Source organism: Mustela nigripes, chromosome 16 (genome assembly GCF_022355385.1).
Source record: "Mustela nigripes isolate SB6536 chromosome 16, MUSNIG.SB6536, whole genome shotgun sequence".
Classification (NCBI taxonomy): domain Eukaryota; kingdom Metazoa; phylum Chordata; class Mammalia; order Carnivora; family Mustelidae; genus Mustela; species Mustela nigripes.
This window is the reverse complement of record NC_081572.1, coordinates 52,476,117-52,497,637: the sequence shown is the minus strand read 5'-3', so window position 1 is coordinate 52,497,637 and position 21,521 is coordinate 52,476,117. Positions and strand designations below refer to the sequence as shown.

Genomic DNA, 21,521 nt, shown 5'->3' with positions numbered 1-21,521 from the left:
CCACCCAATCAGGCCTGAAGTTTGCCACATCGGGGAGCTACAACCCGGCCAAACACAAATCATAAACCCCTCTTACCCCCTCCCCTAAATCTTCAAAAATCTTCATAGCCCCCTCAACAATAGGAACTCATTAAAGACACACTCTTTGGAGACACTATTTCCTTCTTTCATTTCCAAAATAAAAGGTCGGGCTAGTGCTCAGAAACGCATTCTCGTGTTTTCGAAGTTTAAATAAGTTAATAATTAACTAATGAAATGTAAAATTGCGGGCGAATAAGTCACTTCTGCATAACAAATACAACATCCCAGCGGCGGGGGTGAAGAAAAGCTGTAAAGAAATCCCCCCTGTGAACAGAGAAGACGCAGGAGAACCCTCTACCTAGATTATTGCCCCCTCAGCAGTTTTGTAGGAAAATGTCCTGGGCGCAAAGTAGTTGCAAAGGGGTGGCGCGGGGCATAGCCGGGGCGCGTCGGCCCCAGGGTGGCCTCTGGGTTGTCTGAACCCTCTCGGGTCTTCGCCGTCTCCCACTGGCACTTTTTCGAAGCAGAGGTGCGCACTATAAGGGCAGGCTGGCTTTTTCAGTGTGCTCCAGACAGAGGGGAATTGGCCTTGGGGTAGGGCTGCGGGGACTCGGGACACTTGGGGACATTTACTGAGAAGCGAAGGCTAATCTCGGACAGCGGGCAGGAGGGCAAGGGCTCAGGTCGGTTCGTGCACGGTTGCGCCGACAGGGAAATGCAGCGTGGGCGGCGGCTCTCGGTGAGTCACCCCAGGGGGCGACACTCAGCCGCGGGGGCTCCGCTGGGGTCGGAATCGGAAGGAACATTCTATCCCGGAAAGGCGCGAAGCCGAGCGTTGGAGGCCCCCCTGGCCCCGCCGGAGCGGGGTTGCGGGCGCTGAAAACTTTCTGAGCGCTCCCGGAATGAACTTGAGCATCCCGAGCTTCTGAACCGCGAAGGCCGGGGCAACATTGCGGCGGCAAGAGGTACCACTCGCCGGCGCTTCCGCCGGGAGGGTTTACAGCTCGGCGGAAGCTTGGCTCCCCCGCCACGAAGGTCCCTTTGCAGAAACCTGGGGAGAGCAACTAACACTGGATTTTGACTTAAATAAGTGCAACTCAGCGATCAGTCGGCTGCAAGTTGACTTTGACTTTAAAAGAAAAATCGGTGGGAAACACCTGATCATTAGTGTAACAGGTCAGCAAACCTAACTGGCTCCTGGATGAAGGCGAATGCAGTGTTGGCTTTAATATGTATTCAGGGAAAGGGGAGGCGAGAACATGGTCTTAAGCCTGACTTCCCCAACAAACATATCCCGACAGAACTTGCTACACGTGACTTTCACACTCCCTTTCCACCACAAGCTTCCTACCAGACTGTCTCTCACTTAATTTCTTCCTTCGCTCCTCCGACCTTTCCCGGCGGTTTGGGAAGGCAGGGAAAATTTTTCCCCAGGACAGTTTACACCGGTCTCGGTTAATCCGCAGCCCGAAAGAGATCAACCCCTGACAAAGAAGAAAGAAAAACTTAAAAAAAAAAAATGTTGAAAGCCATTTATAGACTTTCCACTTAAACTTCCAAAACCCGTGCCTGTCCCGGAAGCCCCCGCCCCTCCGAGTCCCTGGTGTGGGATGGTCGAGTCTGGGGGCTGCAGGCGTCTCTGGCCTTGACTCTCGCTCTTCCAACCCCCTTCCTTCCCAGTGCACAAGACACACACACACACACATCACAAGCCCTCCAGCGAAACATCTGGATCTGGGCTCGAGTCCCCGACACAAGGGCAACTACACGCCAAGACTGGCTCCTGGGGAGCGAGCGCAGAAATGCGCGCGGGAGCGCGAGCGCACCACAGTACCACCCCGCGGGATCAGAGCTCTCCCAGCGCTCTGTCAATCCAGCATCCTTCCGACCATCTGCTCCTGTCACCAGCCCCTGGCTCCGCCCCCACCGAGTCCGCCCCGTAGCCCGCAGCCAATAGCAACCTCCGACCTCTCTCCACCGCTCCAAACCCTTTCCACACCCCCACGTTCCGGGAGCCGGTTGGCTGCTGCACGCTCAGCGGAGCGCCCGTAGTCGCAGGGCGTTCCGGGTTTCTGATAGGCGGAGCGGCCCGTCACTCTGGAAGGCCGGGCCCGCCCACCCCACCTCGGTCTCTGGCTCTCTTCCTGCGCAGTTCTTCGCAGCCTCCGCGGGGAAGTGCCGGGGCTGCTCCCTGGGCTCAGTGGGCAGGCCGGCGAGAAGGCAGCCCCGGCGAGCGGCCGCGCCGCGTACGCGGTCCGGAGTGAGCAGGGAGCGGGGGTTCGGCGTTCTCTTGCTAGAGCAGGAGCAGCCCCTCCGCCAGCAGTTGCCGCCACCCCGACTTTCGTCCAGTTGAGGCTCCTCTCGGGCAACATGTCAAAAGCCGCCACCGCTACAGCTGCCGCCGCCACCTGGGGAAGAGTAGCAGCAGCGGCGGCGGCGGCGGCAGCGGGCGCGCGGGGGCAATAAACCGAACCCCGCGGGCGTCCTGCGGGCCAGGGAACCCTCTCCGCGCTCACAGCTCCGGCGGGCCCCGCGCCATGTGCTGAGCCATGTCCCTCGCCGCGCCCCCGGGCTGCGCATGGGGCAGCGCCTGAGCGGCGGCCGATCCTGCCTCGATGTCCCCGGCCGGCTCCTGCCGCAGCCGCCGCCGTCCCCGCCACCGGTGAGGAGGAAGCTCGCGCTGCTCTTCGCCATGCTCTGCATCTGGCTCTACATGTTTCTGTACTCGTGCGCCGGCTCCTGCGCCGCCGCGCCGGGGCTGCTGCTGCTGGGCTCGGGGTCCCGCGCCGCCCACGCCCCGCCAGCCCTGACCCCAGGTCCCGATGGGATTGCCCCCAGGCTGCCGTTCCAGGCGGCGCCGGCCACCCCTCCGGCCGCGGGTAAGGAGCCGGCCGAGGGCGCCGCGAGCCAGGAGGAGCAGAGTCCCGAGACGCCAGACTCCCCCAGCTCCATCTCCAGCTTCTTTAGTGGATCCGGGAGCAAGCAGCTGCCGCAGGCCATCATCATCGGCGTGAAGAAGGGCGGCACGCGGGCTCTGCTCGAGTTCCTGCGCGTGCACCCCGATGTGCGCGCCGTGGGCGCCGAGCCCCACTTCTTCGACCGCAGCTACGACAAGGGCCTCGCCTGGTACCGGTGAGTTTCCCTACCGCGGCCGGGGCTAAGGGACGGGGCGGCAGAAGAGGGAAACGTGGCATGTGCTTGGGGAAGTGACAGGGGTACAGCCGCCGACCACCGGGCGCGGGGAGGGGCAGACAGGAATAACGCACGGCGCCCGGAATCCCGCCCCATCGTGGTACGGGGTGCGCGCGGCTCGGCTCTCTCCACAACGCGTAGAAACTTCTCGAGGAGCTCCGGCGGCCCCGTGACCCACGGTGCCCTTAAAATTAGTCAAAGAAGGGGGCTAGCCACTGGGATGGCGCTCAGGGAAGCGCGCAGCCCTCTCACTGTAGCCGTTTCGCAAACGAATCGATCCAGTGTGGCTCGTATTTAGTGTTTGCTCTCGGAGCCCCGGGACGTTCTGCGCCCAGTCGGTCACGGTCTCCACCCTAGACCAACTTCTGCAGCAGCTTCTGCTCCCCAGATGGGGATGGGGGTGGGAGAGACAGCGTCCGTAAACTTTTTTCCTACAGTCCTCCTCCTTGCTGGAACCCGAAGAGGGTCAGACCCGCCTGGCTGGCGGGCAGCTTGGGCTCGGGAGGGTGAGCTGGGCGGGTGGCCCTGCGCCGCCGCCTCCTGGCCCACGGGCGGACGGACTGACGGGCCGGCGGTGCGGAGCGTGGAGCGGTGCTGGTCCCTGTCGGGCAAAGGCGCGCACTGCAGCCGGCGGGAGCGGCGCGCAGCTTTGAAGGCTGCAGGGCGCCTCGGGCTCTGCTCGCTGGTTTCCTCCTCCTGGGCCTGGGTGCCAGGAGAGCGCGGTTAGGGACCCGTTGTCCGCGGGCCCTGTACACGTCGGGGCCCCAGGAATGTAAGGGGCTCACTGGTTGGGAAATGTGCATTGCTCCGGGATCGGGGCTTCCGGGAGCTCGGTTTTCGGGTGGGGTTCTAAAAGGACCACGGCCCTCAGGGTCATTCATAATCACGACCTTTGCCCAACGCTTTCCAAAGCTACCGACCTTTGGGGTGGGCTTCTGGGTTGAACGAGCTTCCGGTGGGGCCCGCATGGGCAAGGGGGTCCACACTCCGGCCTTCGGAAACTTGGTCGCCTCCCAGGGGCCCCGGCCAACGGCCCTCACCCGTTCTCTCTGGCCATCAACCCCAACCCTCCCAAGTAGGACTCCCATCAAGTCCCCCGGCAGGCACCTTCCAGGCCTGAGCTGCTCGGGACTTCGGGAAACAAAAGAGAAAAGTCGAACCGAACCCCATTCCCTGCTCCCATCCCCCCTTCTAGGCCCCAGGAGAGATAAAAGGGGGCTGACCCAGTGGATTAAAATCGTTCTCTTCCCAGCCTCGCCCTCTCCTTGCTTTTTTGTCCTTAATGTTTTTATTATTGTCAGGAGTTGCCTATGTCTCGAGGTTTAGCCAGCCGTGACAGTCACGCTACCCACCGTTCCCGGGCCGTGGACACTGGCTGTTTAAGAATGGGGGCTCCGGAGTCCCGACGTCTGGATTTGCGTCCCGGCTCTGGCGGCTTGCTGGTGGCGCGGAGCCTCAGTGCTCCTGTCCGTGCGGTGGGGATCCTGTGGTTCCCCCCCCCCCCCCCCCGGCCCCGCGGCGGGGAGGAGTGCGCTCGGGTGCCTGGCTGGCACGTGGGGGCCTCTCCGATTGTTATCGGGGCCACGGAGGGCATTGTTACTATTTCTTCTCCCACCTCTTCCACGGGGATGTGGGTCCTGGGGTCCGGGGTTGCAGGCTATAAGGCGCGCCCTTCTAGGGGGAAATCCACCAGGGGCCAGAGGTAGCCTGGGCTGTTCGTAGATGAGAAAACTAGGGGCCGGGTTGGGAGGAACTGGCGGGGGAGAGCGCTGGATCCGTCAAGTCAGGCGGTCGTAGAAGCACCTGGGGCAGGCTATGGAAATCCCCACAGGAAGATTCACGACGGCTCTTAGGCGGCCGCGCTCCACCTGCTACGTTCCTGTTGATTGACTCAAAACTGCTAAAGAAAGAAAGAAGCCGCCCTGGAAAGCCTCGCCGCGCGCCTGCGGCGGGGAGCGCAGCCGCGGAGCTTCGGGCGGGACCCGGCGCCCGCGGGCCGCCCTAAGAGCGGCTGCGACCCGCGGCTGCACTTCGGGGAGGCGGGACCTAGACTAGGTCTGACCTAGTCATCCCCACCCCCCCACCCAGGCGGAGGGGCCGTACCGAAGGGGCGAGGAGGCCTAAGGCCGGCGGTGCTCACCCCGCGGACCCGGTGACGGGCGGGGCAAACCGGACACCCAGCAGCTCGCCCCACGCGCCGCGATCCCGGGCTACTCCAACGGCGCCCGGCGGGACCACAGGCTTAGCGGATGTTTTTCAGGGAGAGGGAAAAATGTCTTCCAAAATGCCATCTGCTTCCTTAATTTTTTACTTGATTTAGAATATTCTGGATGTCTGGGCCAACGTGTGGACTCAATTATTTTGAAGACAGCCGTTTTAACTTTGAGCAGACCCCACCGGGAAGGGATACGCCTGTCCCAGAACGCTTTTCCGAAAATCCTGTGCCCTGGAGAGCAGCGCTCGCCCTGGCTGGAGCTCTCTGGGCTCAGCCCAAGCCCTGCTGCTCGCGGGGAGGTGTGCGCTCCATTGTAGCTCCCGCTGCGTCCGCACAGTCAGGCCGCAGACTGGAGCAGAGTATAAATAATAATTAACCCGCGAGCGTTGCAGTTCGGAAACGTGGTTAAAACAAGTCCTCAGAACCAGAGCAGAGGAGAGAGGGGAGACATTTTGGAGGCATTTAGACATTCTGGGGGCATTAAGAAACTACGGGCACGGATGGCTGAATCCGATAGGTAGGCTGACAGTCTGCAGGAGAAAAGGGCTTGGCTGTGTCTGAGCAAGTCGTTAAGGGGTTTAATCCGTGGGTACACGGTCCTGCTAAGTGGTTTCACCCTTAAATCCAGGGCCTGGTTATATTTGCATCAAGTCTTAGAGCTTGTTCGTAGCTCTTTCCACTTGGCATCAGGAGACACAATCGGCCAGAACAGAGGGGGATACGGTGGGATCAGAGCCTGCCGGGGTGGAGACAGGGAGCTGACCTTGCCACCCGCCAGGAATCACACGCTTTTCCGCTGCCTTACCTGCTACAAAAATATGACGTGCTAATAGATGTGGTTCATCTGCCCCGGACCCGACTTTGTTTTAGTCTGGGATTGTTTTAGTCTGGGATTAAGACGCGTGTGGGTTTTGTTTTTTGTTGTTATTGTTTGTTTTTTTCCCAGTTTATTATCCGGCTCGCTTTTTCTTTCTCTGATCAGGCCTCCCAAACTTAACAGGTGTTTAAAGGCCCCCACGGAGTAGCCCTTCCCTTCTGTGTCATGGTTGTGAAGGTGTTGGAAAAACAGGGAGCACTGGTTCAGGAGACCCTCACTAGGCCAAGCCTGGAGAAAGCACCCACCCCCTACATTTAGGCTCTGAATATGGGTTTAACCCTTGAATTTAAAATGAAATATGTACGTACTTTAATTGGTTTCTCTTGATTTGGCTTAAGTGTGGTAGATTTTCATGAATTTTAATGACACCAGTTTGGGAATTAAGTTAGCTAAATATTGTGTTTTTTTGTTTGTTTGTTTGTTTGTTTTTTAAATATAAAGAAATGTGCCTTAGGACAGTGGCAGAACTCCTTCCCCCACCTTGACTCTTCTTTCCATTTTTGGCTGTACAAAATAAGCTGACACTTCAGTGCTGTGGCCACATTAAAAAAAAAGTGTAGTGTGTGGGTGGTTTAATGATGTTGATAGCTAACACTTACTGAATGTTTTCCCTATGTGCCAGGCACTGTTTCAAGTTTTACAGGATTAGCAAATTTAATCCTCATTATAGTCCTGTGAAGTAGGTACTTTTACAGGCAAAGAAACACAGGCACAGAGAGGTTAAGCAACTGGCCCAAGGACTCTCAGCCTGAAAGTGACAAGGCTGATATATAGTTAGCCAGGTTGTCCTGGTCCAGGGGTCATGCTGCGCTGTGCTGTCTCGCTTAAAGTGACCCAAGCATGATGTTGGTCACATCTGAGGAGCTGAAAATGGGGTTTGGTTTGAAAGAGTTAGCATTTTCTGTTTGTACCTCCCTGTGACCTTGGTCTGGATTGATCATTTTGTCAATTTTAAGAGTACCCGGTCCAGAAGAGGCCAGCTACTCCATCCAAAAGTGACTGATAACTAGAGTAAGGGTAATGACATCACTACAGAAGTTTAATTTCTCTGCTGCATAGGACAGTTGGAGTCAATGGAGTCATTAAAATGACAAAAATATCACTCAAATAAAAAGGCAGAGAAAACATAGGGAGTGTCCCTACTGAGATCCGATTTATTCTTTTCCATTTGCCTTTTTTAAGACTGGGGAGGTATGTGGAGAGGACATAGAGTTAACTAAGATGTTACAGAACTTCTTGGATGAATTTATTCATCAAAAAAAAAAAAAAATACAGTGCCCCAAATCAACACTGAAAACGTGTACTCATTAACCAGAAGATAGTTGTAACTAACACTTGGAGCAGATTTCTTTAGAAGTAGAATCTAAAACCCAGTCATGGAAGAAATCTCTCTTGAAAGCCAATAGCTGGAAATAGTATCTTGCATTTTCAATTTAACAAATGCTGAGAAAACTAATGTCTCCCGTGTTTTCCCTCTGCTGAGAAAACTAATGTCTCCCGTGTTTTCCCTCTGCTGGTTCTGAAAACCTGGTGGCAAGGACTGCTTCTGTCTTCACCGAGGGAAATTTAAGATCCAATCTGATTGGAGATAATCCTTTTTGAAGTAATTTGCACTTTCTCAGTGCTGGAGTTTAAACCAAATAGGCAACTCACTTCAGTCTGTTGGGTGAAGATAAAAAAATCTGCATTTATATGCAACAATTTGAAATACAAACCATCATGTTACAAAGCTGTCAAGATTTATTAGCAAGACAGTGTAGCATGTGTTGAACTCTGGTTTTAATTAGGCACCTAAATTAGACCATAAAATGGTTGATTAATCTTTTACAAGTTGAGGGGAAAATATAACATAAATTAACCTAATCATAAGCGTTTTCCCAGATGTTCTGAGTTAATAAAATAGTCAATATCTAATAGAAACCTATTTGTTTTAGATAAATAAAATGCTTAAATATATGAAATAAATTACCCTTAGCTTTCAAGTGATACAACATTAATGAACAGGTCTCTAAAAAAATTAGTCCATGTCTTAAAAAATATTTGTTGACGTAAGATACTAGAATTAGGAATTAAATGTTGACTAAACTAGATTTTCGCCGTTTTAAAGGAGCTAAAAGCTTACAATTTAATATAGACTAATAATTATAAAGACATTATTCTAGCTAAAGTTGTACTGTTTGCGGCTTTTTAAAGTGCTCTGTCACAGCCATTTCTCTAGTTTGTTTTGTTTTCGTTTGAAGAAAAGCTTTTTGAGATCTAGAAAAATCAGTATGTCACAAAACTTCATTCCAAGTACGTATGCTGGTTTAACCTTTTTGTTAAAACATGTTGTATAGGCTCTAAGGTTTTCTGATTGCAGAAATCGACCCTTTTAATTACTTACATTATTTAGAATTAAAAGCGTACCAGGGATTTAAAACAACAACAACAACAACACAACCCCACCAGCCAGCTAGTGTTATAAATCAGGGTACTGGCATTTATTTCGAGCTCAGAACTGAACTACGTGACCAAGATTGCTTGCTGACTGCTCTCTCTGTCAGGAGTTTCTCAATACTTTATGTCCTCAGTCTATGAACATGGAAATTAAGTTGATTGACAGAAACACAAAATGTCTACTCCAAAGGCAGAACATAATGAGCATTTCTTTTGCTGTGAATAGAGTTAGTTTCCAAATAGGGCGCTACCTCTCTCATTTAACAGTGGGTGATTTCAGACACTAAGGGAAATTTCAGTCCTAGGCTGTTGGGATAGTCAGGAATCCCAGCAAAATGAATTTCCCAAGTATGTGGCATATTTTCAAGGGTAATGAATACAATATGCTGCCTACCTCAAATGAAAACATTTACCATGACCGAAAAGAAATGAGATACTGATATCTTTGAAAGCTACTTGTAAGTAGAGCATGAAGCTTTTTCAAATACTTAAAACATTACCTTGTTAGAAATCCCCTATTGCTCTCAAACTACCAAACTAAAACTAACACCAAATAAAACTTCCGATAGCGTAGATCGGTATTTTTTCTCCCCTGAATTTAGACTTGGGAGCAAGGACCAGGCTGGTTACATGATAATAAATAATTTTCATTGCGGCCAAGAGGCATGTGTGAAGATACTGCTAATGCCAATAAAATCCCCCATTAATTTTCTTTTCGCATAGGTAGGTTATTAATTTCCTTCATATTTGTATCTTAAATTCCTTAAATAGGTATTTTTGTGACTTGAAACATACTAAAAATAGCGTAAGTTATTGAGTCATTCAAAAAATGTTACCTCATTGCATCATGGGTGAAACGTGTCAATAGCAACTCTGTGGTCCACAGACTTTGCTCGCCTCCCCAAAAGAGCTGCTTTTAAAAACTGGGACTGTGGATCTGGTTAGCGAGGGACTACCAGAGAGGAATTTGTTTCCCACTCCCATTGGTAAAAGTACGTATATAACAACAAAAAAGTGTGTATGTACATACATATGTTCACTGTGACTTTAAGTTGATACATTTGTTCTGGAACAGATAAGCTCTCGGGATAAAATACTTCTCTTCTAAATATAGCAAATATGTTAAAAGAAGACTCTGCTTTAACTTCCAGTCGGTTGTATTTCAGCCCACGCTAGGCTGTTTCTTGACAAAGGGATCAGTGCTTTTAAACACTTTTGACTAGAGTGTGAATGATTCCGTGTGCATTCATCAAGCCACTGGGGGGCTTAGGATTCAGAATCCCCCCCCCCCCCCCGCCTCCCCCAAATCTCTGTCCCACGGTCCTCCGTATGGTTACACTTGCTCAGCAGCCTGTACAATGCTGAAAGATGGTTCTGGGCAGCGTGAAGCTTGGGGCAACAAATGGGAGAATGGGGGGAAAAAAGGGGGCAGACAAGTGAGAAGCAGCAGATTTCCAAAGCACGCCCTTGACTGAATAGCTGAGGGGCAGGAGGGAAGGGTCTGGTGGTGACAGAAGCGTCCAACATGTCCCCACACAGGCCCCCGGCGCGGCCACGTGTCCGTCCCCTTCGGGGAGCCGGAGGAGCGCTCGCCTGGACCTGGCGCCCCGGAAGGTGGCCGAGCGCGCGGCCCGTGGCCGAGAAAATGGCTCCGCGGCTGGGATCAGTCAGCACGGTCCCTTGCGTCGCGTGGGATCACTACATCTGGTCCAGGAGCGCTGAGCCCCGGAGACAGATGGCGGGGCTTCCCGGGGCGGGGGCGGGGCCGGCGGCCGGGCGGGGGCTGCCCCTCTGCCCCCGGGTAGCCGCCTGAAGCCACGTGACCAGCCCGAGCGCCCGGCTCCGGCCTCACCTGTTGGCAAGTCCGGCCTGGCTAGGCGGCCTGCGCCCGCAGGGGGCGGTGCGGGGGGCCGGCCCCGCGATGATTGGTCAGAGCGGTTTCCAGGAGACCAATGGCGTTCCGCCCGCGCGACGGCCCCGCCCAGGAGGGGCTAGCGGAGCCGGGGCGGGCAGGCTCTCCCCTCAGCCCCGCAACCCTCGGGCGGAGTTAGGCTGCTGCTGCTGCCTGGAGCGGCGCTGGCTGATGGGTTTACTCTCCTCCTTCCTTTCTCTTCTCTGAAACCTGCACAATTGCCCCCTGCCTTCTGCGGGGGAGGTGTGTCTGCTCGAAATGCTTGCCTCCGCCGCATCGAGTTTGGGGACAGGGTCGGCCTCGCTCTCCCTGAGTCCCTGGCTGTTGGGGTGCGGGCGGGAATGAATGAGTTCTTGGGAGTCCGACAAGGAAACCCTCTTAACGGGTGTGGAGGGAGAGGGACGTGGCTCGCGAGGAGAATCCGTAGAGTCCGTTTCCAGCAAGCACGTGTTTTCTCTTTCATTCTTCCCCGCGCCTCACCCTTTTCTCTCTGGGGGGAGGCCCGCAGCTCCTGGGTTCACCGCCTCTGGGACGCCTGCCTGGGATGCCAGTCAGCGGATTCAGTGGACACCCCAACTAGCTTTAGTTGCAGGAATGAGGCCCGTTAAGTGTCAGGATGGAAGACAAAAAGTGGAAACGGCCTCGGGTGGGGAGGAGAGGAAGGAAAAGGAAACGACAGAACAGATGACTCCCAGACCCCTTTCTGATTCCTGGACTGAGACCAGGTGGCTCGCCACCCCCACTCCCACCTCCCCCAACACTTTCGCCGCCGCTCCCCACGTGCCCCTTGAGGCCTCACACTCCCAGGCTGCCCTCCTTCCAGCAGCACCCCCCACCTCGTCCCCTCAGTCCAGCAGCTGCCCCCTACCCACAGGGGGTTGGAATGGCTCCTCTTGGGCAGCCCCAGAGCGCCCTTCTGCTCCCCTATCCTGCAGGTGGGCACTTACAAGCCTTCTTTAGTGCAGTGACAGATGAAATGACAGCCGTTTTACATTGTGCACTGGGATGTCTGTTATGGGTGTGGATGAGACACCTTTGGGGTGGGGGGTTTGCAAAGGTCCAGGTGATGACCTGTATTAAAAAGGCTAGAAAGTCACATAGGACAGTGCTCTTGGCTGCAGGAAAGCTGGAAGAAATGCAGGATTTGGGTCTTCTGTCCGTTCAACTAATCTCCCTGGGGAGAAGACACACTAAGACAATTAGAGAACAGTCTTGCAGCCCCAGACCACTCCTGGTGCCTTCCCCTAGCTGAAAGGCCTCTCCCTCCCCCTGCTTGCTTTCTAAGGTTGGAAGCTAGTCCTGGCTCAGCTCAGCCATTCCTCTGGCTGTGCTGTTCCTGGGGTCCCTGGTGCCCTCCAGGCTGATTGTTACAGAGTCTCCAGACACTTAGCATATGCTTGGGCTGCCAGTTAAGGCAGATTCACAAAGAAGTAAACATCCTGTTCCCAGCCTGAGCTTTTATCAAAGCCCCAAGTGGGTGCGTGGGTGTGTGGGGGAGGGGTGGGCACAGAGAGTACGTTTCAGGAGCTGATCACTACTTTGTTACTGACTTGAAACACTCAGAGGGAGCAAGTGAAGGGTGACCATTTTAAGTCTTTTTCTGCAGTCAGTGAATAATGAATATGCTCTTACAAATCATGCTGACCTGTTTTCTTCACTCACCTAACAAGGATTTACTGAGCACTTACTTTTAAGAAAAATACAGAGACTTTATATTTTAAAAAGTTTTAGGATCACAGCAAAATGGAGCAGAAAGAGAGTTCCAGTTCGCCATGTCCTCCCACATGCCCAGTTTCCCCCACCACGACCAGAACGGTCAATTTGTTACCCCTGATGAGCCCATGTGACCCAGCATCCTTCTCCAAAGTCCGTAGCTTACACAGGGACTTAAACAGTTTGCAACATTGCTTTTGATGTTGCACGTTTTGAGTTTTGACAAAGGTAGAATGACCTGCATCTGTCTTTGTAATGTCCTACGGAATAATGCCACTGCCCTAAAAAAATACCCTGCTTGAGCACTTTTTTTTTTTTAAATCAGGTGCTATGCTGGGCAGCAGCTGAAGTACTCAGGAAGTACAAGAGACACAAACTTGGCCTCCAGAGGCCTGTGTTAGTCCGTGAACTTAAAAAAAATAAATAAATCCACAGGCTCAAAGACTTTGCAGAGCAATTGAAGCACCAATTTGGAAAAAAAAAAAAAAATCTCAAGTCCAATTCTAAAAACCCTTTGAAGGAAGGAAGATATCACAGGAAGCCTGTGATAAAATAGTGCAAATTAAGAAATGTGATTTTTGTATTTTATGTTCCAGGAGCTCTCTGAAGAGAGCTAAGGAGATAAGGAGAGGGAATGTCAGTTACTATGTGATGCAATAGGAAAAAAAAAAGAATCTCAGCCTTAGTGAGTGAGAGCCTGTTGTGTGCTGGGAGTGATGCTTCCTGTGTGATTTCCCCCACATTGTGGAGGAGGAAAGGGAAGCTTTCAGAGATTGCCTAAGGTCATACAGCTGGATCTGTAGGTGGCTCAGCCCCTTGAACCCATAGCCTCCCAGGGGCCCTGCAAAGGCCACATCTTGGAGCTCCCATGCAAGGCTGAAATCCGACCTGGTGTTCCTTCTGGACCAGGGCAAGCCGTCTCTCATTATTTCTTCCCCCTGCCCCAAGCCTCAGACTTCTTCACATAAAGCTGTGCCCAGGGTTATGTTTTCCTTCTCTCTCTGTCCCCATGCCTACTTTTCCCTTCTGCCCACAGCCACTGCTCAGCCTCGGCTCAGCTGGAAGGACATCTGTGTTGATGGGTGACACTCTGTAGGTTTCTCACGGGTGTACCCAGCATTCCTTTTCACCCCCTTCCCAGCCCCCCAGACCACAGTTCGGACTCCAGAGGTGAGATCTGTGTGTTAGAAGCTGCTTTTTGGACCCCAGCCTCCTTCCGTTTCTTCATTTACCAACCTGTTCTCCTTCACCTGTTCCTCAAAGCTGCCCACAGCCCTCCCACCCCCCACCACGCTGCCCCCATTCTGTCCCCAAAACTCTCCCTCCCTCTGGACTTCTGCTTCCCCTCTGCATTCTCTGACATCCTAACCTTCATTGTCCCGGTCAGTGGAGACATCCTGCTTTGTCCTGTCTCCAGCAGCCATGCAGGAGAAGGTCTCCCCATAGAGCAGACTTGGCCCACGCTGAGTTTATGCCCTTGTCCAAGAACTTGGCTCCTAACCTGCAGCTCGTTAGCTGTTGGGGTCACCTCCGCTTACCTATGCCAAGACCCACTGTGCCCACGGGAACTCTGGACGGCATCTTCCTTCAAGCACCCATTCACAGAACTCCATCCACACAGGTGGAAACTCCAGAGAGATGGTGGGACCTGTAGGATTACCCTTTGCTTCAGTATTCCTTCTCAACCTGGCCTGATTTTGTACTTCAAGACTTCCGCACTTGTGAGAACTGGTGCGTTCTTTCTTTCGTGCGTTCTTTGAAGAAGATCCCGGGCACCATATTATTTTTTTTTTATAAATCTGGCTTTTTCATCGCTGTTGTTCAGATTCTGATTTCACGTACCCATAAGAAAGTGTAGGAAGCAGAAGCGTGCGGCCTGAGGTATGCTCGTAAAGTCAACATCCCGGTGTAACTGCGGTTTAAGAATTCCAAGAAGCCACTGTCGTGCTCCCTTCTGGTCCCTGTCTCAAGGATAACAACCGTCCTCTTATGTTTCACCACCCCTCAGAGTAGTTTCGCCTGTTGTTGAACTTAGACTTGCAAAAAAAAAAAAAAAAAACCTGCAAATTCATTGCCGATATTGATGGATTCAGCAGTTTCACAAACAAATCCAGATTTTCTGCTTTTAGGATCTGACGGTCCTCATGGTTAACAGGTGCCTTAGAGCTAGAAAGAAGCTGCACCTGCGAATGGGGGCATATTCTCTTCCATTTGACACAGTCCCCACTGCTCCTTATTGTATCCCACTTGGCCAGCTTCACTCATTTGTTACCTGCCTGGTTCTGGGCCACGTCAGTGCCAGACAGAGTGGGAGCTGCGGACTGTCCCCTTCCCTGGCTCCTCCCCCTCTTTTTCTGGTATGTATTATTTCAGGATTGAATTTCCTCCATCTAGTTCATCATGGCATTCTTTTTTTTTTTTTTTTAAAGATTTTTACTTATTTATTGAGAGAGAGGTAGTGAGAGAGAGCATGAGCGAGGAGAAATCAGAGGGAGAAGAAGACTCCCCATGGAGCTGGGAGCCTGATGTGGGACTCGATCCCAGGACTCCGGGATCATGACCTGAGCCGAAGGCAGTCGTCCAACCAACTGAGCCACCCAGGCGTCCCCATCATGGGCATTCTTGTTAGATTTTGGCCTCAGCTTTTCCCTACTTGACTTGGTTTTCATTGTACCCTGCTATAAAAATTTTGGGAGAGGCTGCATCGTGCTCTACCCACTGGGACCCTTTGAAATCAGCATCATGATCCTGAAGTCCGTTTGAATGACCTGCTTCTACTAAAGAAAATGTTTCTGGTTCTTTAACTGTCTCTTCCATGTGCCCTGCCCTCCCCCACCCCCCGTAGTTGGGGTCTCATCCTTTTGCTACCAGACTTTGTGACCCACATGACATGTACAGTGGAGATGAGCCCAGCCGTGTTTGCTAACTGGTGTGGGACCACGTTTTCCCAGTCTGTTGTGGTCCGATGTGTTGTCCTACTTTGTGTGATGAGCACACAGCTCATACCTTGTGCAATAGCCACACTGGTCTATAGCCCATTGCGAGTTCACGGATCGGACTGTGGGTGTTACGGCAATGCAAATGGATTTACAGCAGCTTTAAATGCTTGCTCTTGGGTTGTACGTTTACCTTGAGGACAGTTTGTAGGCCGCTTGCCGACCACACTTGGAGAAGTATGGTCTCAAGTGTCTTTAGTGAACAGAAAATTCTAGAAAGATCAATAGGTGATGTGTTGGGAAAATAATTTTGTGTTAGCATATTAAAGGCCCCGAGAAGTCCTGCACGCAAAAAACCAACAACAAAACCCAGGACAGAACAAAAATCTGATTCAGGTTCTCACACCTGGTGTTTCCCCTTGAGTACAGAATCCTGTTTTCGTTCAATATTGACTGATCACCCGTGGCACGGTGTTCGTCCTGATGCCACTTTGGGGTACATTAGTAGAGCAGGGCTCCAGGGTTTCTCAAGTTTTGGAGTTGGCCACCTCCCTGACCCTGTGCTCTTTCTCTCCATCTTTAGCCTTTGCAGCACACAAGTTGCTCCTCATGGCAAGGTAGACTCCCTACTTCTCCCACTTGTGAAGTTATCTCACACCTAATGCATGGGCATCCCCCCTAACCCTGCTTTCCCCTGGGGTGATCGGGTGATTGTGCAGAAGAAGTAAAGAGAAAGGGGGCTTGCGGTAAATTGGGGACCATGGGCAGAAAGGCACTGAAGCTGAGGCCTGGGGAAGCCGACTTGATCCTGAGGATTTCAAGTCGGGTCTTGTTGCTGGCTTCCTTAGAAGGCTTCTCCTGGCTGGTGTTCCCCGAGCAGCCTAATTGCTGGTTCAGAGTTCTTCCAAGGAGCTCCTGTCTGCTTTCAAAGGTAAGCTCGCTGTCTTTCTCTGTCTCTGTGGCACTTGATGATGCTGGAGAAAGGGTGAAGCCTTCCTCCAACCTGCCTGGCTCTGTGCAGTCCTTCTGTTCTATGTTTATCATCCCACTGAAAGGATCACTCCCCCCACACAGGTCTCCAGCGGATACAACGTGCACTGCTTCAGATCAACATTGGCAGCCTTGAGCTGCAAAAGAAACCAATCGCTTTCCCCCCGTTTTTAAAATCTCCCCCTGCCTTTTTCTTTTCTTAAACGTGCATTTTCCCTTTTGTTGTCTGGGGCCAAGGGGGAACACTTAGAAGTGTTCTTTAGACACACAGCGCCGGAAACGAAGGAAACTTTCAGATTAGGTGTCTCTGGGAAAGGAGGCAAGTGGAACCTTTTTACAGCGAGATGGGGGGGATTAATTTACCTGTTTGTACAAAACTTAAGTTACAAGGGTATCTGGATTTCCCCTCCAAGCACTCTAAACTTGCCAGAATGATCTTATTATCTTCTGATACACTTAGCATCGACTCCTCGTGTTGGGTGAAATTCTAACACCTGTTTGAACGGCTCCCTCACCTCTGCCCTGAGCTCTTGCTTACAGGGGAGATGCTTGGCAAGGAGCTTTTCACATGGTCTGGAAGCAGGCGGTTTCACACCAGAGTGGGGTCCCCTGTTGCATGTACCTGATCAGCTTTTCACGCTTATCTCACTTCCCTTCCTATAAAGTTACGTATCTTTTAACGAGATATTTAATACCCATCTTATTCTCGTTCAGTGGGGCCTTCTGAAAACCAAGCAGTAAAGGCAGAGCGGACTTACTGTACTGCTAAGTCACGACCAGGGCATATCGACGTGCCTGGTATGGCTTCTGGGATGTTGTGTCTGCCACTCATTTGTTCGTGATTTGATTTTATGCATCAGACAGATTTTGATCACGGGAAATGGGTTGAGCAGTCTAAAAGCATTTGGGGAAAAGAAGGTGTTAAGCTGTTGTCAGGATCCTTACAATCTTGGTGAGCTGAGAGAAGGGGACCCGAAGAGAGGCTACCACTGAGCTGGGCTTTGAAGCATGGATAGGAGTTTTCTGACCCATTGTCTCAGAAAGCAGATTAAAAGGGTTCAGGGCAGAATAGCACTGTGGGAAAGGCGAGAGAGGAGTGGTAAAGCATTGGTGGAGTAGATGTATTGGGGCCTGGGAGAGGAGGCTGGCTCAGAAGTTGAATGTTCATTGATTGTTCTCTAGCAGGTTGAGAGAGAACCGTGTCTGGTTCCTGGCTGCAGGCTTTCCCGAAGTGATGGGAGTCCCCTCCCATCACCCACTGGGGTCATGATCTCAGGGTCCTGCCCTACATTGGGCTCCCTGCTCAGCCAGGAGTCTGCTTCTCTGCACCTCCCCGCACTTTTGCTTTCTTGCACTCTAGTCTCAACTAGATAAATAAAATCTTAAAAAAAAAAAAAAAGGTGACTGTAGTTATCCATCAGGTGTGGCTTAAGGATTGCATTTCCCTTGGGGGGCAGAAGAGGAGGCTCAGGAGAGCCAGGTGGGGCGGGGGCAGGGGCGGGGAGTGCTCCTGGTTAGGGGGCTGCCCGCGTGAGGGCGAGGGGCCCCTGGACCCCAGGACTTTCCGCTCCTCCCCTTCCTCCCCGTTTCCCTCATGTGCGGTTATTCTTAGCGTTGTGTTTGCCTCCCCGCCCAGCTGGAAACAACCAGGACAGAAGGAACCGCGGCTTTTATGTGCTCGGTAAGAAGGGCATTCGCGCTGGGGAGCACGTGTGCCAGCTTCCCAAGGACTCGGGCTTTTGTTCATTTTGAGGTCTTTGATCAAAAGAGCCACCTCATCTTCCCCAGATGGTGTCTTTCGGGGATGTCAGTTGTGGGGGCGGGGAGGGGCCGGGCACGTCCCCTACAGGTGTCTGTCATCTGTGCTTGCTCAGTCTCCAGACCTGGCACGGGAGTGCGGGGTGTGCCCCCAGCAGCAGCCGACAGCAGCAGCAGAGAGCAGAGGCCCGGCTGCGGGGAAAGGTGTTCCCCAAGCAATTGCACTGTGGGTCAGTGGTGGGTGTAGGTCCTGAACGGGGGCCCCCCTCACGATCCACATGTGAGTGCCATAAAGAAGTGCCCTGCCGCTGGGCACTGGTCAGTTACATCCTGATGGGGATTCAGTGCTGGTTCACATTGATCCTAAAATCCTGTGGCTTCTCTGTGCTCAGTGGAGTGTATCCAGGGGAGCCCATGTTCGCGTACCACAAAGGATCGTGTCCACTGGATACCAGCAAAAGACGGGGAACTGGGGAGGATTTCACTTAGTTCTGGGTGTCCCGGTAATGGGAAGGCCCTGCTGGTGTTGCTTTGGTTCCTTATGGCTGCATGGGGCTTATTAATGTATGGACCATCTTTTTCGTGCCAGACTCCGGGGCTGCCAAGATCCATTCATTTCACAGATACGTTTTGCCTGGGTATCGTGTCCACACTCCCCGATCCTGTCCTCGTGTGGTTTTATATTCTACTAGGGAGATGGCGCAGTAAACGAAGAACAAGGAAACTAACAAGAGAAGGCCGCCACTGATAAGAGCCGTGAAGAAAAATCAGAACAGAACAGAGCATCATCGGATGGCTAGTGGGGAGGAAAGAGCTACGTTAGGCAGGAGGCCTTTTTTGAGAGGTGATGTGGAGTAGAGGCCTGAATGAAGAGAAGGGATATCCGAGGGCCCAGGGGACGGGAGCGTGCCCCCAGAGAAGGCATTGTGACCACAGTGAGGAGATCAAAGGAAGTGGGAGGGGAGGACAGAGGAGAAGCTCTTTATGTTCTTAATGTATTCTTAGCGTGAAAGGATGCCAGTGGGGGCTCTGTGAACGGGGGGATCTGACCTACTTTTTCAGAAAAACCCTGACCACTTAGTGGAGACTGGCCATAGAGTGTTGAGGGGGGAAGGCAGGGGTGGAAGTGGCCCAGTAGGCCTTGAGCTACGCAAGAAGAGAGGGATGGTTAAGGCCGAAAAATATTGCAAGGGAAGACCTGTTCTGGGTTGCGGGAGGGTCTCCCCTGGGAAGGTAGGCTTCCGAAAGGAGGGGACACCCTAGTAAGGTTTTGATGGATGAGTAGGAGTTCGTGTGCAGACCCTGTGGGGACGGGGACTTACTTCTTGGCAAGAGGAGTAAATGGGAAAAGGCAAGGAGGTCTCCCTGAAAAGGTATGGTTGATTCAGGGAAGGAGGAGCAGAGGAGAAATGTAAACAAGGTAGGGGGGGGTCAAGGTCTTTGGTAAGCGAGCCTTCAGCTCTTGACTTTAAAGTGAAATTAGCACAGCGTAACTATTACACACCTATGTTTTCCGGCTGTCTGTCTCTCTCTCAAGTATTTCAGCTAGGAGGGGGGGGATTTACAAGATGCCCCTGAGTGTCCTTAACGGGAATTGCTTTTGCCTAGTGATCAGGAAAGATGCCACGGGGGTGGGGGGAAGGGAAGCAAGTGCTGGAGATCCTCTCAGGATGTGTTCGAGACCCGTGTCCTCTAAGCTGCTTGCTTTTCGCTTGTCTGGATGGAGCCTTTCATTAGGGTAAAGCCTAAAGCCATGTAATTAGAAATTCCACTGCTCAGCTCTTAGGACCTACAACAGAATGGCTTCATGGACGCTCAGCCCCAGCTTTCTTAGAAGCTGAGCAGGGCCAGGCTGCTCGCGTTGCCAAGATGCCAAACCCCGTAATTAAGAGGTGGCTTTGCAGGCACACACCTGTTCTGAATGTGCAATTAGGGCCTGTCGCCCTTCCTACTAGAGCTTGTACCTACCTCTGCACCGACCACTCGCAGGGGCTGCGGGGGTGTCTGTATGGGTTTATGTCTCCTGTGCCCCCTAACTCTCTCCATACCCACAGCCACCTTTCCTTTCTTCCTTTCTCATCCTGTACTCTCTTTTCTGGTTTTTTGTTTGTTTGTTTTTTGTTTTTCCTGAATGCCAGATTTCTGATCATTTCCTCCCCGGCCACCTCTTCTGTAGTTTTACCCAGAGCCACCTGGGTTTATTGCGCCTTTATCTGCAAACCAAAGTAAGAAAGTCTTGCGGCTTTTGGTGTTGGTGGTTTTTCTTAGGGTTCAGGAAGGAAATGGCGAAGAAGAAGGGGATGAGCTCAGAGGCCCCGGGTAAGAGGAGGATGGTGCTTGTGGGGGGAGAGCCTCTGGTGGTGGGGTTTTTCAACCCAGGATCGTTCAGCAGATACTTTGCAATCTGCATTCCTGGTGGGTAGCCAGGGTAATTTAATTTCCAGCTGAGAGGCTACTCCCCGTATGATGGTAATCTCAGATAGTTAATGAGCTAGAAGAAGCGGCAGCCTATGGAATTGATTCTTGGGGGCTCAGCTCAGTGGCTTTGTGGTACTAATTCATCAGCCTGTTTGTTTCTGGACTGGAGAGGCTCATTCACCTTGGCATAGTTTCAGGTATCCTCACTTCTGAAGGATGGCTTCGGCTATGACTTCTGGCTTTCTGGACATTTAGGGCCAGCTTGTTTTTTCCTTTTCACACCTGCTTTATTGAAAGGGGAGAAGGCGATTAGGGAGGAGAACCTCAGATCAGCCCCTCTGTCTCGGACACCTGTAAAGCCCGCCAAGAAAAATTCTCATTCTTCCTTCTCTCCAGCCCGGGGTGTCCAGCCTTGTGGGCTCAAAGCCTGGAGCAGTGGTGTCGTGGAGTATCGGTCCTAGCATTCGGGGCGAGTGCTTTCCTCCTGCAGAACACCGACCTGGCTGGAAAACAAAGGGCTCAAGGGTGCGGTGGGAACAGTGACAGAGGAATTAGGGCCATGCTTGGTGGGACTAATCTGATTATTTTCGTGTGTGTGATCATTTGTTTCAGAAGAGTGAGTGAGAAGTGAACTCAAAGAAAAGCATAAGGCAGGAGTGCAGGGAACCAGCAAGAGGTTTAGCTCCCAGTTTTTAAATTAATCTGTCTACACACGCACACGCACGCACACAGGTGCGCACACACGCCCACACACATTTGTTTAGTGTATGTTTATTTCATTATAATTTATAGCCCTTATCATCCCAGAAATTAATTTGAAGCCAGCCATTCTGGGACTCCTGGGTGATCTAGTTGGTTAAGTGTCCGACTCTTGGCTTCAGCTGAGGTCATGATCTCAGGGTGGTAAGATCGAGCCCCGAGTCGGGCTCTGCGCTCAGCGGGGAATCTGCTTGGCTTTCTTTCCCCCACTCCCTCTGCCCCACCCCCACCCCTTGCTCACTCTAGCTCTCACTCTCTCAAATAAATAAACAAATATTTAAAAAAAAAAACACC

The 21,521-nt window shown here is 52.2% G+C and overlaps 1 protein-coding gene across 1 annotated transcript in view; it reads left to right on the top strand.

Annotated features, from left to right (window-relative positions):
- The first annotated feature begins 2,163 nt into the window (after positions 1–2,163).
- LOC132003587 (heparan sulfate glucosamine 3-O-sulfotransferase 3B1) overlaps positions 2,164–21,521 on the top strand; it is a 39,310-nt gene continuing 19,952 nt past the window's right edge. Inside the window, exon 1 of the mRNA XM_059379143.1 lies at positions 2,164–3,153. Coding sequence (XP_059235126.1) covers positions 2,600–3,153 — 554 coding nt within the window. The 5' untranslated portion in view covers positions 2,164–2,599. The remainder of the gene's footprint in view (positions 3,154–21,521) is intronic.